The 14679-nt window shown below is 41.5% G+C and overlaps 1 protein-coding gene across 1 annotated transcript in view; it reads left to right on the top strand.

The window, feature by feature from the left end:
- LOC120915307 (brain-specific angiogenesis inhibitor 1-associated protein 2-like) overlaps positions 1-14679 on the top strand; it is a 189585-nt gene that overhangs the window by 155217 nt on the left and 19689 nt on the right. Inside the window, exons 7-8 of the mRNA XM_040325687.1 lie at positions 2575-2727; positions 9307-9516. Of these exons, the coding sequence (XP_040181621.1) occupies positions 2575-2727; positions 9307-9516 (363 nt within the window). The remainder of the gene's footprint in view (positions 1-2574; positions 2728-9306; positions 9517-14679) is intronic.

The following is a 14679-nucleotide window of genomic DNA, read 5'->3' as shown; positions in this document are numbered from 1 at the left end:
TACATATTTCACACATACACTTCCACTGACCACCACTGCACCTACATATTACACACATACACTTCCATTGACCACCACTGCACCTACATATTACACACATACACTTCCATTGACCACCACTGCACCTACATATTACACACATACACTTCCACTGACCACCACTGCACCTACATATTACACACATACACTTCCACTGACCACCATTGCAACTACATATTACACACATACACTTCCATTGACCACCACTTCACCAACATATTACACACATACACTTCCACTGACCACCACTGCACCTACATATTTCACACATACACTTCCACTGGCCACCACTGCACCTACATATTACACACATACACTTCCACTGACCACCACTGCACCTACATATTACACACATACACTTCCGCTGACCACCACTGCACCTACATATTACACACATACACTTCCACTGACCACCTCGAGTCACCTACATTTTTCTCAACTGGCCAGCACCATACCCACACACTTCTCCACAATCACTTTTCCCACACGCTTCTATACTGACCACTACTGCACCTGCACACTTCTCCACTGGATGTTGTCAAGATAACTGCACAAAAGTACCACAAACAAGTACCACAAACTTCTACTCTGTGCTAAACATAACATTTTCTTAACTGCTGAACTCTGTATACAGTATTATATTGTACTTTTTGAAATTTTTTAATAATTCCTAATTTATACCACTCAATGAATGTGTACAATTTTGTTAGTTTTGATTTATTTTAATGTGATCTGCTTTGTGTATATCTGCACCAGCATAAAAAAAGTATACTCTGCTTCTTCTGCATTCCAGTTGTTTTCTGTTTCATGGGGACGAGGTGGATCTGCTCCAATGATCTCTTTGCATGCTAACAGTTGGAGCGGCCTTGAGTGGTGATTTTCAAGTGAGATCAGCCAGCGACGTGAAAATGCAACAGTATGCCAGAAATAATTCAACTGCCAGAAAGTTCACATTGTTTACCTTAATCTGAGTTTTCTGTTATCCAGTCCAACTAGATTCCAAGATAAATTCACCTGCTTTCCTTACCTAACTGCAGCAGAGAAACATCAGGTCTCTCCCTCCTGTAGACAGGACTGTGCTGTGTGATAGGGGCGGTGTACTATAAGTATGCCTTGGTAAAAAGCAACACTCTGGGGGATATTTACTAAAACTGGAGAGTGCAAAACCTTGTGACACTCTACATAGTAACAAATCAACTGCCAGGTTTTATTGTCAAAGCTTTATTGAACAAGCTGAGGTTAGAAGCTGATTGGCTACCATACGCAGCTGCACCAGATTTGGAGTGCTCCAGTTTTAGTAAATCTCCCTCTCTGTGTCTTTAATCTGCATTTCGCAGCTTAATTTTCAGATTTGACTTGAGTGTATCTTTGATTAATGCTTTAAAGACTACTAGCCAGATTCAGGTAGACGTGCCTAACTTTAGGCAGGCGTAGCGTATCTCATATACGCTACACCGCCGTAAGTTAGAGAGGCAAGTACAGTATTCACAAACAACTTGCGTCCTAAGTTACGGCGGCGTAGTGTAAATGTGCCAGGATAAGCACGCCTAATCCAAATGTGGAAGAGGTGGGCGTGTTTTATGTAAATTAAGCATGACCCCATGTAAATGAAGTTTTGGACGTAACCCAGTGCGCATGCTCCAAATTACGCCGCAAAGACTCATTGGTTTCGACGTGAACGTAAATTACAGCCAGCCCCATTCACGGACGAGTTACGCAAACGACGTAAAATTTGAAAAATTTGACGCGGTTCCGACGTCCATACTTAACATTGGCTGCGCCATCTTTTTGGTGGATTATCTTTACGCCTGAAAATGCCTTATGTAAACGGCGTATCCTTACTGCGACAGGCAAGCGTACGTTCGTAATTAGGCGCATGCTAATACAGCCACTGGACCTGTCATAGGCACTCATCAAAACTTCCAGCTATACTTATTTTTTCCACCCCCTCCTCCAATCAAAAAAGCTGTATTAAAGTTTTCATCAATAAAATGCACTCTACAAACGAAGGAGACTGACCTTTCTTTAATCTGCCTATCCTCCATTCATAGAGTCATTTTAATTGATAGAAGATATAGTACAGCTATGAATGGAGGAGGGGGTGGAAAGGGCAGGCATTGTCGGCACTCTTGATGAGTGCCTATGACAGGTCCAGTGGCTGTAGTAACTCTCTACAACACCAGAAGTTTGGCGCTGTGGGGGTGTGGGGCAGAGGATGGAATATTACAACTAGGACAGCTGGCACCAGTACAAATGCCACTTTTTATTAAATGTCAATACTGTCCCCAGTGCTAATTGAAACAAATATATAAATAATTAAGTTAGGAGCTCCTGGAGTAGCTTTTGTTACTCATTGAGTTACACCTTTCCAGTGGTATGAAGTCGAAGGATGAAGCAAAGGAGGGCCAGAATGTAAGCTGCTATGTAAAGGCTGTGATGAAAATCTGGATTACACATTGGCAAAGCTATATCATCATTGTATTTCTTTTATTATTATGATAACTGTTCAATAGGTACCCTGTTTTGTTTTTGCAGTATGTTGAAATTATGAGCACCAAGCAGTGTGAATTGGACCAATTTGTGGCGGATGGCTATAAAGCAGCTCTAACAGAAGAACGACGGAGATATTCCTTTCTGGTGGACCGGCAATGTGCGGTGTCCAAGCACTTCAGTGCCTACCACAGCAAGGTACAGCACAAAGTTGACCAGTATTGGTGCTGGACTTCTTAAACTTCATCACTATTAATAAATATACAGTATACACAGCTGCTTTAACATATGGTCAAAGGGGAATTTGTTCCAAAGCCATGTAACACGTAAGACTAAATGAAGGCCAAAAGATATTGCTAAGATACATGATGTAGATAAAAGAAGAGGTCACAGCTAATTGTGGTAACAGTATAACTGCCCTAGGCCCACTTGTTTGGTTTTAAAAGTAGGAGTAAATTCTGACAGCTCACAATACTCAACTGAGCAGATCTCAGTTGTAATATTATTAGTTTATTCATTTAGTTTTGATGTGATTTAAGATAACATATACTGTATATAAATTTCTTTACAATGATTTTTTTTTAATAACAAGTACAGTTTATTCTATGCACCTACTACTCTTTGAATATGAAAAAGAGAAATCACCGCTGTAGGATACTAATCAGAAAGTCTCCTCACCTGATCCAAAGCCACGGGTGCTGGCAATGCATGGAATGATGCAAAATGAAGGAAAAACTTTCTGGACAGCCGCACTCCAAAAATAAATTGCTTTTATTTTAACCACTTAAGACCCAGACCAAAATGCAGGTGAAAGACTAGGCCCCTTTTTGCGATTCGGCACTGCGTCGCTTTAACTGACAATTGCGTGGTCGTGCGACGTGGCTCCCAAACAAAATTGGCGTCCTTTTTTTCCCCACAAATAGAGCTTTCTTTTGGTGGTATTTGATCACCTCTGCGGTTTTTATTTTTTGCGCTATAAACAAAAACAGAGCGACAATTTTGAAAAAAAATACAATATTTTTTACTTTTTGCTATAATAAATATCCCCCAAAAACATATATAATTTTTTTCCCCTCAGTTTAGGCCGATACGTATTCTTCTACCTATTTTTGGTAAAAAAAATCGCAATAAGCGTTTATCGATTGGTTTGCGCAACATTTATAGAGTTTACAAAATAGAGGATAGTTTTATTGCATTTTTATTAATTTTTTTTTTTTTTTACTACTAATGGCGGCGATCAGCGATTTTTAGGGGGGTGTGGCTGTAGGTCTGACGTCATTGATTGTGCGTCCCTATATTAGGGAACACACAATCGATGACAGCGCCACAGTGAAGAACGGGTAAGCCATGTTTACATACGGCTCTCCCCGTTCTTCAGCTCGAGTCTCGCGGTCCCAGTCACAGAGCTTCGGACCGGGTCGCGGGAGCGCGCCCGCGACCCACCGCTGGGCTTTATACAACCACGTACAGGTACGTGATTGTGCCCAGCGGTGCCATTCTGCCGACGTATATCGTCGTTAGGTGGTCCTTAAGTGGTTAAAAACACAAAACACACAAAAAGCATGCCACAGCAGACGGGGTAAAAACTGACGCCTTTTACACCAAACTTTAGTGCTTATGTCAAATCGCATGCCAAATCGCTCCAATGTCAACCTAAGCTCAACCAAGGATAGACTAATTTAATCATATGTAGGCAGAACAATCCAATTTTGTAAGGACATGATTATGATGCCCAAACACAGCTTGGAAAATTAAAGGTAATTGGGCTGAATTATTAAACGAGTTTAGAATGCTCACTTCAATCTTGTGAATATTCACTTCAATTATCCAGTCCTGTAAAAAGCCGCTGCACATGATTGGGTATTCAAAGTAAACAGGAATTAGCTTTTCATGTGATTGGATAATTAAAGTGAATATTCACACAATTTTTTGAGTGAAAATTCTCAACTCCTTTGGGTAATCAGCTCAAGATGTTTACAGTACATACATTTTTCAAGCAGTCTAATTGGCTGCCATGGGCTTCATAATCAAGTTCCTATAAATCAGTGTCATTGATTCTAAAGATGTAAAATTTTAAATTAGCCCTCTCTTGGTCGCATCTTGTCTCTCATCATCTTAGTGGGTTTAATAGTGTAGAAAGTAATTTCAATAAAAGGCAAAAGTTAGGCAAAGCTATGTTAACTTTAGAGTGGGGAAGGGTTATAACCTCTGTCAGATTTTTATTGCCATTTGCGTCTATACTGGGGAATTTTATCTTTACTTCCTGTCCAGAAGACCTAAAGCCCTGTACACACGATCGGATATCTGATGGAATCTAATCCGATGGATTTTTTCGTCGGATATCCAATGAAGCTGACTTTCATCAGTCGTGTCTACACACCATCGGTCAAAAATCCGACCGTGTCCAAACGCGGTGACGTAAAACAGTACCACGTGCTGAGAAAAATTAAGTTTGATGCTTTCCGAGCATGCGTCGACTTGTTTCTGACCATGCGTGGATTTTTGACCGATGGACTTCCACACAGACGATCGTTTTTTTATCCATAGGAAGAATTTAAAACATGTTCTATTTTTTTCCACTGATGGAAAACAAACCCCCACACGATTGGTTTGTCCGATGAAAACGGTCCATCGGTCTGTTTTCATCAGACAAACCAATCGTGTGTACAGGGCTTAAGAGGAAGTAATGATATCTTTTGGTCAGTTATATATACAGTATATGCCAGTCACACTGTTTTGTTATGTTTTGTTATATATGTTTAATATGTGTAATTACAACAATACCTGCTGATCCTCCCAGAAAGCAAGCTTGTCCTATACACTAGCAGTGTTATCTTCCTGCCTAGGTTACCTTTGTGTGGAAGTAGGGGGGGGGGGTGGGGGTCATTAGTAGTAAAATACTTCCTGTCCATAGGCACAGTACAATGAGAGAAAAAATGAAGTAAGTTTAGAAATGAGATACGCTTTAAACCTATTTAAAGTAGAACTGTAGGAATTTTTGGATAACTGACCAACTTACAGGGAAGGTTATAACCCCTGTCAGGTTTTTTTTCTTTTTTTTTGCTATCTGTGTCCTATTGGTAAGATTTCCCTTCACTTCCTGAATATAGCCAAAACAGGAAGTGAGAGGAAAATCCCCCCTCTAGGTAACTAGAACCAGTGTCCCCATTGAAAGGTTTACCCTCTATAATGCCCCGTACACACGATTGTAAATTCCGACAGCAAAAGTCCGATGTGAGCTTTTGAACGAAAATTCCGACCGTGTGTATGCTCCATCGGAATTTTGCTGTCGGAATTTCCGTCCAAACAAAAGGTTGAGAGCTGGTTCTCCAATTTTCGTACGGAAAAAATTCCTATCAGAAAATCCGATTGCCTGTAGCAATTCCGACGCACAAAATTCTGACTCATGCACGGAAACAATTCGACGCATTCTCGGAAGCATTGAACTTCATTTTCTCAGCTCCTCGTAGTGTTGTACGTCACTGCGTTCTTGACGGATGAAAGTTCAGAGAACTTTTGTGTGACCGTGTGTATGCAAGCCAAGCTTGAGCGGAATTCTGTCGGAATAACCATCCAAGGTTTTTTTAGATGGAAAATCCGATCGTGTGTACGCGGCATTACTGTTCTAGGGACAACTAAGAATTTGTGATTTTCTTTTACCTTAACTTTCAATGATAAATAAACAGGACAAATAGACAGGGTGAATCTCCCTAGTCGGTGCAGAAGTAGCAATAAAATACTGACAGGTGCTCAAATTCATCTCCACTCTGTCCAAAAAAAAAAAAAAATGTATATTATAAATTATATTTTAACTAGTCACTGCCTTATAACTAGTATGTAGCAAGTCAGTTATAAATGGAAGCAAAAAGGTATGGATAGCCGCACTCCGATAAATGTAAAAAACAATAAAAGCCTTTAATCCAGTAAAAAAACACTGCACAAACAGAGAAACAGCAAACGGTGGGATAATATAGCTGACGCGTTTCACATTGTTATACAATGCTTAGTCATAGCTAGTAACAACATAAAAAACAATCTCCCTTTCCACTAGCAAGTCAGTTAGTAATGGCCAGTTCACACCATAACCCGGTGCAGGAAACCCGCGTTCTCTGCTCGTTTCCCACAATAACACATTCAAAATGCACTACAGTTGTGATCTGCATCTCAATATTAAATTAATGACACCCCAAACACAGGTCGCAACGCAGTGCGCTTGCCCACAGCACATCGCATGTTACAGAAGTACCATGTGATGCATTTGCAGTGAGTTTCCAAAAGTAGCGCATGCACTCCTTTTGGTGCGGTACAATTTAAGCCCATTCCCATTCTGAATGGTCTGAAATTGCACCACACAGAACTGAATTGGAATCGCACAGGGATGCACAGGAACACACAGCATTTTTTCAGGTGTTCCCACTGAAGTTGATTGGGCCCCAAACCTCTTAACGTTTATTGCTCAAAAGAAACTCATGTACAGTTGAACCTCGGATTACGAGGATAGTCCGTTCCAGGAGTATGCTCGTAATCCAAAGTACTTGCATATCAAAGCGAGTTTTCCCATTGAAGTCAATGGAAACAAACATAATTCTTTCCGCATTGACTTCAATGGGATGCAATACCGAATGCGGCCAGAGGTGGGGGGGTGCCAGAGAGCGCCAAAAAACGCCCGAAAAGGCCCGAGGACACTTCAGCTTATTTCCTGTGCCCCTGTACCTCAGGCCAAATGAGGTACTGCAGGCCAATGTTCGGCTTTTCTCGGCTCCTGCACCCCCATACCTCAGGCCAAATGAGGTACTGCAGGCCTATTTTCGGCTATGCTCGGCTTCTGCGCCCCACGTACCTCAGGCCAAATGAGGTACTGCAGGCCTATTTAGCTTGAATTCTGTTAGACATGCAAGTCAACACTCGCAAACCGAGTCAGAATAAAAAAAAAAATAAGTTGCTCGCAAATCAAAACGCTCTCAAACCAAGTTACTCTTAAACCGAGGTTCCACTGTACTTTTTTGAGCTTCAAGCAACACTAGGATCAGGAGTGAACAGGCACAGTTTAAAACATTGAAATTTTTGATATTGAGCGTTTTGGAGCTTCCAAAATGTACAAAATGCTCGGGTGTGAATGGGACCTCAATGATAGCTTTCCCAAAGTCTAATCACACGTGTCTTCCTTTGTGATAGGCTCTTCTTAAAGTGGAACTAAATCCAATGATTTATTTGTTTCCCAAAATATGCTCAGCATAGAAATGTTAAATGAATATTATCATTGAAGGCCAACCCAAGGCGCAGCAATATGCAGGCCTGGATTTCCCACAAGGCCACTGAGGCCAGGCCTTGGGGCGGCAGGGCAGTGGCATGGAGTCCCCCGACGCCCAGAACATACAGTTAAGGGAGGTAAGTTATGGGGGAGTCCTAGGACTCCTGTCTTGGAGGTGACAGGGTCAATAAAGAGAACATGTCACCTCCAATTGCTATCACACAGGGAATTGTTTTCTCCTGTGTGATAGCAAAAAAAGTTAAGTGAAAAAAATTTTGATAAAAAATAAATAAATAATAAGAAATAATAATTAAATTAATAAAATAAAAATGTAAAGAATAAGAAAAATAATAAGGGAAATAATAAGAAAATTATACAAAAATAAAAAAAAAGTAAGCGACAAGCTACAAAAAAAAAATGTGATAAAAAAGTAATAAAAAATAAAAAAAATTAACTAACCGCGCCGCCCATTCTCCGTTGATTTGGGGGGGGGGGGGGTTCGGTTGGCGGGGAGAGGGTGCATTGCGGAACCTGGCCTTGGGGCGGCAAGGAGAGCAAATCCGGCCCTGGCAATATGTTTTTCTATCTTTCATTTTCTCAAGAATACTGTCATTTTTTTTATTACTTCAGGATCTCTCTAAGCTACCCTGTGAGTGAGGGAGCAGAAACACAACCCTGAAAATGGTGTTCATAGACACATAGAGGAGCTTAGAAAGCTACAGAAATAATAACAAAATTACAGTATTATTGGGAAAAATAAAGATTAAAAAAAAAAAAAAAAAATATCTAGGCCCGGAGTTGTTTTTTAATCAAACATACCAATGTAGTTTTGATTTACATTTTGTCTATTAGCGTATGTAGAGTGAATGTTACATTCAAGGCATTGCCTCTGGTAATAACTGTCACAGTTGTCAGTGTGATTATGTCAGCTCTCAACCAAGCTTTTAAGCCCTCAATGGCTGGTATCATAGCTCGCCGTGTGTGCAGCGCCATGACAAATACAGATCTAAATAGAAGCTAAGATGGCACTGTCCTCAACAGATAGGAGGATTTAGTCTAATTTAAGCAACTGCTTACCATGTTTAATAAAGGAGAAGTATGGCCAAAGCTTTTTTGGCCATACTTCTCCTATGGATCTCAGGGGTGCCATTCGTTCGCCACTCCTGTGATCCATTTTAGGCTGACAGCGGGCTGAAGATCGCTGTCGGCTGATGTCACAGAGCCAGTCCAGGCTCTGAAAAGATCCTGACCATATGGTTGGTATTCACCCAGAAGCCTGAGAGGCTGAGTCAGCCACTCCCATCCTCTCCACAGCCCAGCACCCCAGTGAGCACTGGAGGAGAGAGCAGAGAGCTGCTGATTGACAGTCTCTGCTCAGACGGAGGATGAGAACTGAGCCATCAGCGGTGTTTGATCACTCAGTTCTCACTACAGAAGCAGCGGGAGACACCTAGGTGAGTATAAATGTTCATTTCTTTAAAACCTTGAACTTCTCTTCTAAAACAGAATTTTTTCTATTTTTATAGGTGAAGGAACTGTTAAGTGCCAAGCTACCGTCATGGCAGCAGACATGTACTCAGCCCACAAAACTTCCAGAACGTGCACTGATGCTTGTGAAACAAACTGCTAATGCTTCGACTGAGCTAGTCATCTCAGATCCGGTGCCAAGCACCAAACCGCTAGATGTCCCTCCTGAACTCGTTGCGCTTTTAGGTGGGGGACTCTCTTTAAATCATGTAAGGACCATCTAACGTTCTTGTGTTGAATTGTATTATAACTGTACTGTCTACCTTCATTTTATAAAGCCACGCACAAACTGTTGGTGCTATATATATCCTGAATAATAATAATGTAAGTGCATATTAATTGCTTTCTCTTTAATTGTGTAAAATCTTACACAAGATATTTTATCTAATCAAACAAAAAAAGGCCTCTGTAATTTAGTGTGTCTTCTTAAAGCTAAAGCTTATCTAAAAAATTCCAAAAAATGTAAAAAACAAAAACAAAAATCCAAAACTTTTTAGTCACATAACTTTACAGTACCTGTAACAAAGGATGCCTCACGTTCTGCAGGCAGCTGGATCCTGTAGAAGTCTTCAGTGCCAGGATACTGGTCCTCTTCCTGTCTTTAAACCTCTGACACTGCAATGATTAACCATTTCAGCCCCGGAAAATGTTACCCTCTTCCTGACCAGGTCACTTGTTTACAATTTGGTACTGCGTCGCTTTAACTGAGAATTGCGCGGTCAGGCAATGCTGTACCCAAAACAAAACGTGCATCCTTTTTTTCCCCACAAAAGAGCTTTCTTTTGGTGGTATTTGATCACCTCTGCTTCTAATTTTGACTGTCCTATCATTCTGGACCACAAACCTTCCTCACTGTGCTATATGTTTTCTGCTGCACCATTGGCATGGTTGTTTCTTCTTAGTCCTCTCCATAAAATTATCAGAAATTTGTGCTTAACCACTTAAGACCCGGACCATTATGCAGGTTAAGGACCTTGCCCCTTTTTGCGATTCGGCACTGCGTGGCTTTAACTGACAATTGTGCGGTCGTGCGTCGTGGCTCCCAAACAAAATTGGTGTCCTTTTTTCCCCACAAATAGAGCTTTCTTTTTGTGGTATTTGATCACCTCTGTGGTTTTTATTTTTTGCGCTATAAACAAAAATAGAGCGACAATTTTGAAAAAATTCAATATTTTTTACTTTTTGCTATAATAAATATCCCCCAAAAATATATAAAAAAAAATGTTTTCCTCAGTTTAGGCCGATACGTATTCTACCTATTTTTGGTAAAAAATCACAATGAGCGTTTATCGATTGGTTTGCGCAAAATTTATAGCGTTTACAAAATAGGGGATAGTTTTATTGCATTTTTATTAATTTTTTTTTTTTACATTTCACATTTTCATTTATTAAAATCACATTAATGCAGACATTTCATTACATGCTTCACATCCTATTCCCATTTACCTCTTTCTTATCCCTTTCTTCCATTGCTGTAGTTCCTTCCCACTTCCGTGCCTCCCTACCCTGAAGCTGTTGTCACATTTTCTATCCAATTTGCCCATATTTTCTTATACTTTTCCCCATTTCCTCTGTTATAGTATGTCTCTTTAAACAGTGACAGATTATTGTTTATCAAGTTTTTCCATTGTGCCACAGAGGGGGCTTCGACTTTTTTTCAATTTAACACTTGCATTTTTATTAATAATTTTTTTTTACTACTAATGGCGGCGATCAGTGTTTTTTTCCATGACTGCGACATTATGGCGGACCCATCAGACAATTTTGACACATTTTTGGGACCATTGTCATTTTCACAGCAAAAAGTGCTATAAAAATGCACTGTTTACTGTGAAAATGACATTTGCAGTTTAGGAGTTAACCACTAGGGGGCACTGTAGGGGTTAAGTGTGGCCTCATATGTGTTTCTAACTGTAGGGGGCGGGGCTGGATGTGTGATGTCAGTAATCGTCTTTCCCTATATCAGGGAAAAGACGATCACTGAGACTGCCACAATGAAGAACGGGGAGGGGGGCGCATGCGCGGCGCGATGCTGACAGGACCCGCCTGAGCACAGCTCCGTCGTACCCGGTCCTCTTGGCTCATTTCCCCGGGGCTATACAGCACAAATCGCGGCGAAAACACCGAGCACCCCCGTGGGAACAAAGGGTGCATGCCATCAGCGAGGAAGAACAGGTTTAAAAGACCCCAGCACTGCCTCACTAACTTTCTCCTGGACATGGAGCAGAGGAGCAGCAAGGCATCCCAAGATGGCGCCGGCGGCCTCACGTGGGGAGGGGGAGAGCAGGCCTCACTACAGCCCAGCACCCAGGAAAATCGTGAGTACAACTCCCCTCTGTCAAAGGCAGACCTGGATGAGAGTCTCACCTCCATATATGTCAAGCTTGTGGAGAAAATAGAGAGAGAGGTGCACAAATCTACTACAGCCCTCTCGCATGAGATAGCCACCATAGGCACACGCACAGATCTCTTAGAGACTAAACATGACGAGCTCTCACTGGCCCATAACGACCTGAGAAAAGACTATGAGAATCTGGCAGATAATTTTGCCTTTATGCAGGCACAGGTTGAAGATTTGGACAACAGAAATCGCCGCCAAAATATTCGGCTGCGTGGGGTCCCTGAGACTGTCACAGAGCTAATGCCTGCAGTGTCTAAAATCTTTCATGGTCTCCTCCCAGACAAGCCATTAACTGCTTTTGCATGTGACAGGATTCACAGAGCCCTTCGTCCAAAACCCACAGCTGATAACCCCCCCAGGGACATTATCATGTGCATGAAGGACTTCTTGGTCAAAGAGGACATCATGAGGGCATCCAGAAACACTCCCAATATTTCACATGAAGGGAAAAGAATCCAGATATACCCAGATATCTCCCCTGCCACGCTAGATAGAAGACGTCGGATGAAGGAGGTCACCTCAGTTCTACAATCAGCCAGAATAAGATATCGCTGGGGATTCCCATTTAAGCTCACAGTACCCCACAATGGATCCACATACACTGTTTTTAATGTGATCGAAGGCAAGGAGCTTCTGATAAAATTGGGCCTGCTGACACAAGATCCTCACGCCCGTCCTCCATCCACTCCAAGACCCTCACCCATCTGGTCCACCCCCCCTAACAGGCGCAACCAGAGGGACCAAAGGAGACTGATCAATTCCTTTCAAAATCAACATAATTGATAATCCCAGCTACATTAGAATCGCTTGGAGCTGCACTTACTGCGATTTGATTATTACCACTCCCTCCTGTGTCCCCTAAACCTTTACTTTTGGATATTTTTTTTTTTTTTTTTTTTTTTCTCAGAAGCCCCTGAGGAACGAATCCTCCCTGGGAAATGAGGCTGACACCTCTGTCCTTGCCTTGCCCCACAGACCCCCCCCCCCCCCCCCTGCTCCTGAAGTCTTTTATACCTTAACCACTATCCTCCAGAACATACTACAATGTTGTCTAATATGCCCAGTAGTGCTTCTGGTATATACAGGACTTGTAACTTTCTCGGAGAATATGCATAGTGACTTACAACCCTTGGACAGCTCTAATTATTTACCTGCCTTCCACAGGTCATATGTTTATGCTGAATAGTTGTGAAGGAGAGATTTTTTCTCTGATTAATGCGATAGTGGTTTTTGTCCAAGGTTTGCATCATAGGCCTCCCCCCCCACCCCTCTCCAGCTTTCCAGGTTATAACAACCTACCCTGGGTCACGTATCTATCTCACCCTGTCTTGATACCCTCATCAGGGCAGAGTATCTAATAACCCAATCATCATACATGCTCACCCACTGAGTGAGGTGTGACAACCCCACTAACCACCTTCCTATAGGAATGTGTCATTCTATAACTTGACACGATTGGACTAATCTCCTATTGCTCATACAAGATATAGCTGATTTAAAGTAGAACATGTAATAATCTATAACTTAGAGGCATATCTATACTTCCTTCTTAACAGCTCATATGTTTATGATTATGCATACAAACTCCATGCACCAAGCTAACTAAATATATTATTATATATGTTTATTTTTTCTGCATTTTATTGTTCCAATGACCGGGGGCATCTGCCGTTGCTGGATTGACCCCACTCCTGCTCAGAGACTCGTCTGCTGCACATCAGACCCTGCAGCACCCGAGTCTACTGCAGGAAATGGACCCCTTTTTGGTCCTTCACACGTTATTGTGTTCTTTACAGGTTAATTTTGACAGACTTTCCCCTGTCCCACTGATGCTAGTATGCTTCAGCATTGTTTACCTTTCCAAGGCTTTTTGGGCCTATAGTTACATAGCAATTTTTGAATATAAATATGCAATCTCATTGGTTCCTAATGATATGTATGCTCCTACAGCTTTGTGTCCATATTACTTGATTTATGGTAGAATCACCAGACTTCCCTCACACATTGAGGAAATCACCTTTACACCCCTTTTTATACCTATATGCGATTTTGTCTCTAGACACAGAAGGGTGCCATTCCTTCATTGTAGGGTTATAATAGGAATAGTTTTGTACGATATTCAGTCGATAGTTCTAGGAAAGATACAATATGGGCCTTAAAATAATATCCCACAACACAAATGGCTTTAACTCCCCTAATAAACGCAAAAAAGCATTCCAACAATATAAAAAGCTAGGAGCAGATATAATACTGCTCCAAGAAACACATTTCGCCACCTCAGCTCATCCTAAATATTTTCACAGATCTTACAATCAGGCATATTTCACCACCTTCACTAATAAAACCAGAGGAGTGGCGATATTTATTCGCAACTCAATAATCTTTGACATCCACCACACTTTTAAAGATCCCGAAAGTAGATACATCATCCTTAAAGGAAAAATAAATAACAGAGATATCACAATTGCATCCGTATATGCCCCAAATGACACCCATACATCCTTTTTCACGAAATTCTTCGACTCCATAGACAAATACCACTCTCCACATTTGGTGATTGGAGGGGATTTCAATCTGGCTGCTCACCCGGTTCTAGATAGGAGTAAGATCTCCCCCCACACTAAATCTTTCACTAAGACAATCAGTAGACTTATTAATAAGATGCAACTAATTGACTCTTGGAGGGCCCACAACACAGGAGTGAAAGCATATACTCATTACTCGCATCCACACGATTGCTATGCTAGGCTTGACTATATATACTGCACCCCAACCCTCATGGCAAACTCCGCACAAGCACAAATCCACCCCTGCTCGTGGTCAGACCACAGCATCACCTCCTTTGACATCTCTTATATTGGCCTTGCCCCTTCCACCTTTAACTGGCGTCTTAATGACTCTTTACTTACAGACCCTACAATCATTGCGAAAATCTCCAACCATATTGACAATTATTTCACTGAAAACATAA

The sequence above is a fragment of the Rana temporaria genome, chromosome 10 (genome assembly GCF_905171775.1).
Source record: "Rana temporaria chromosome 10, aRanTem1.1, whole genome shotgun sequence".
Taxonomy (NCBI): Eukaryota; Metazoa; Chordata; class Amphibia; order Anura; family Ranidae; genus Rana; species Rana temporaria.
This window is presented reverse-complemented; position numbering and strand designations above follow the sequence as displayed.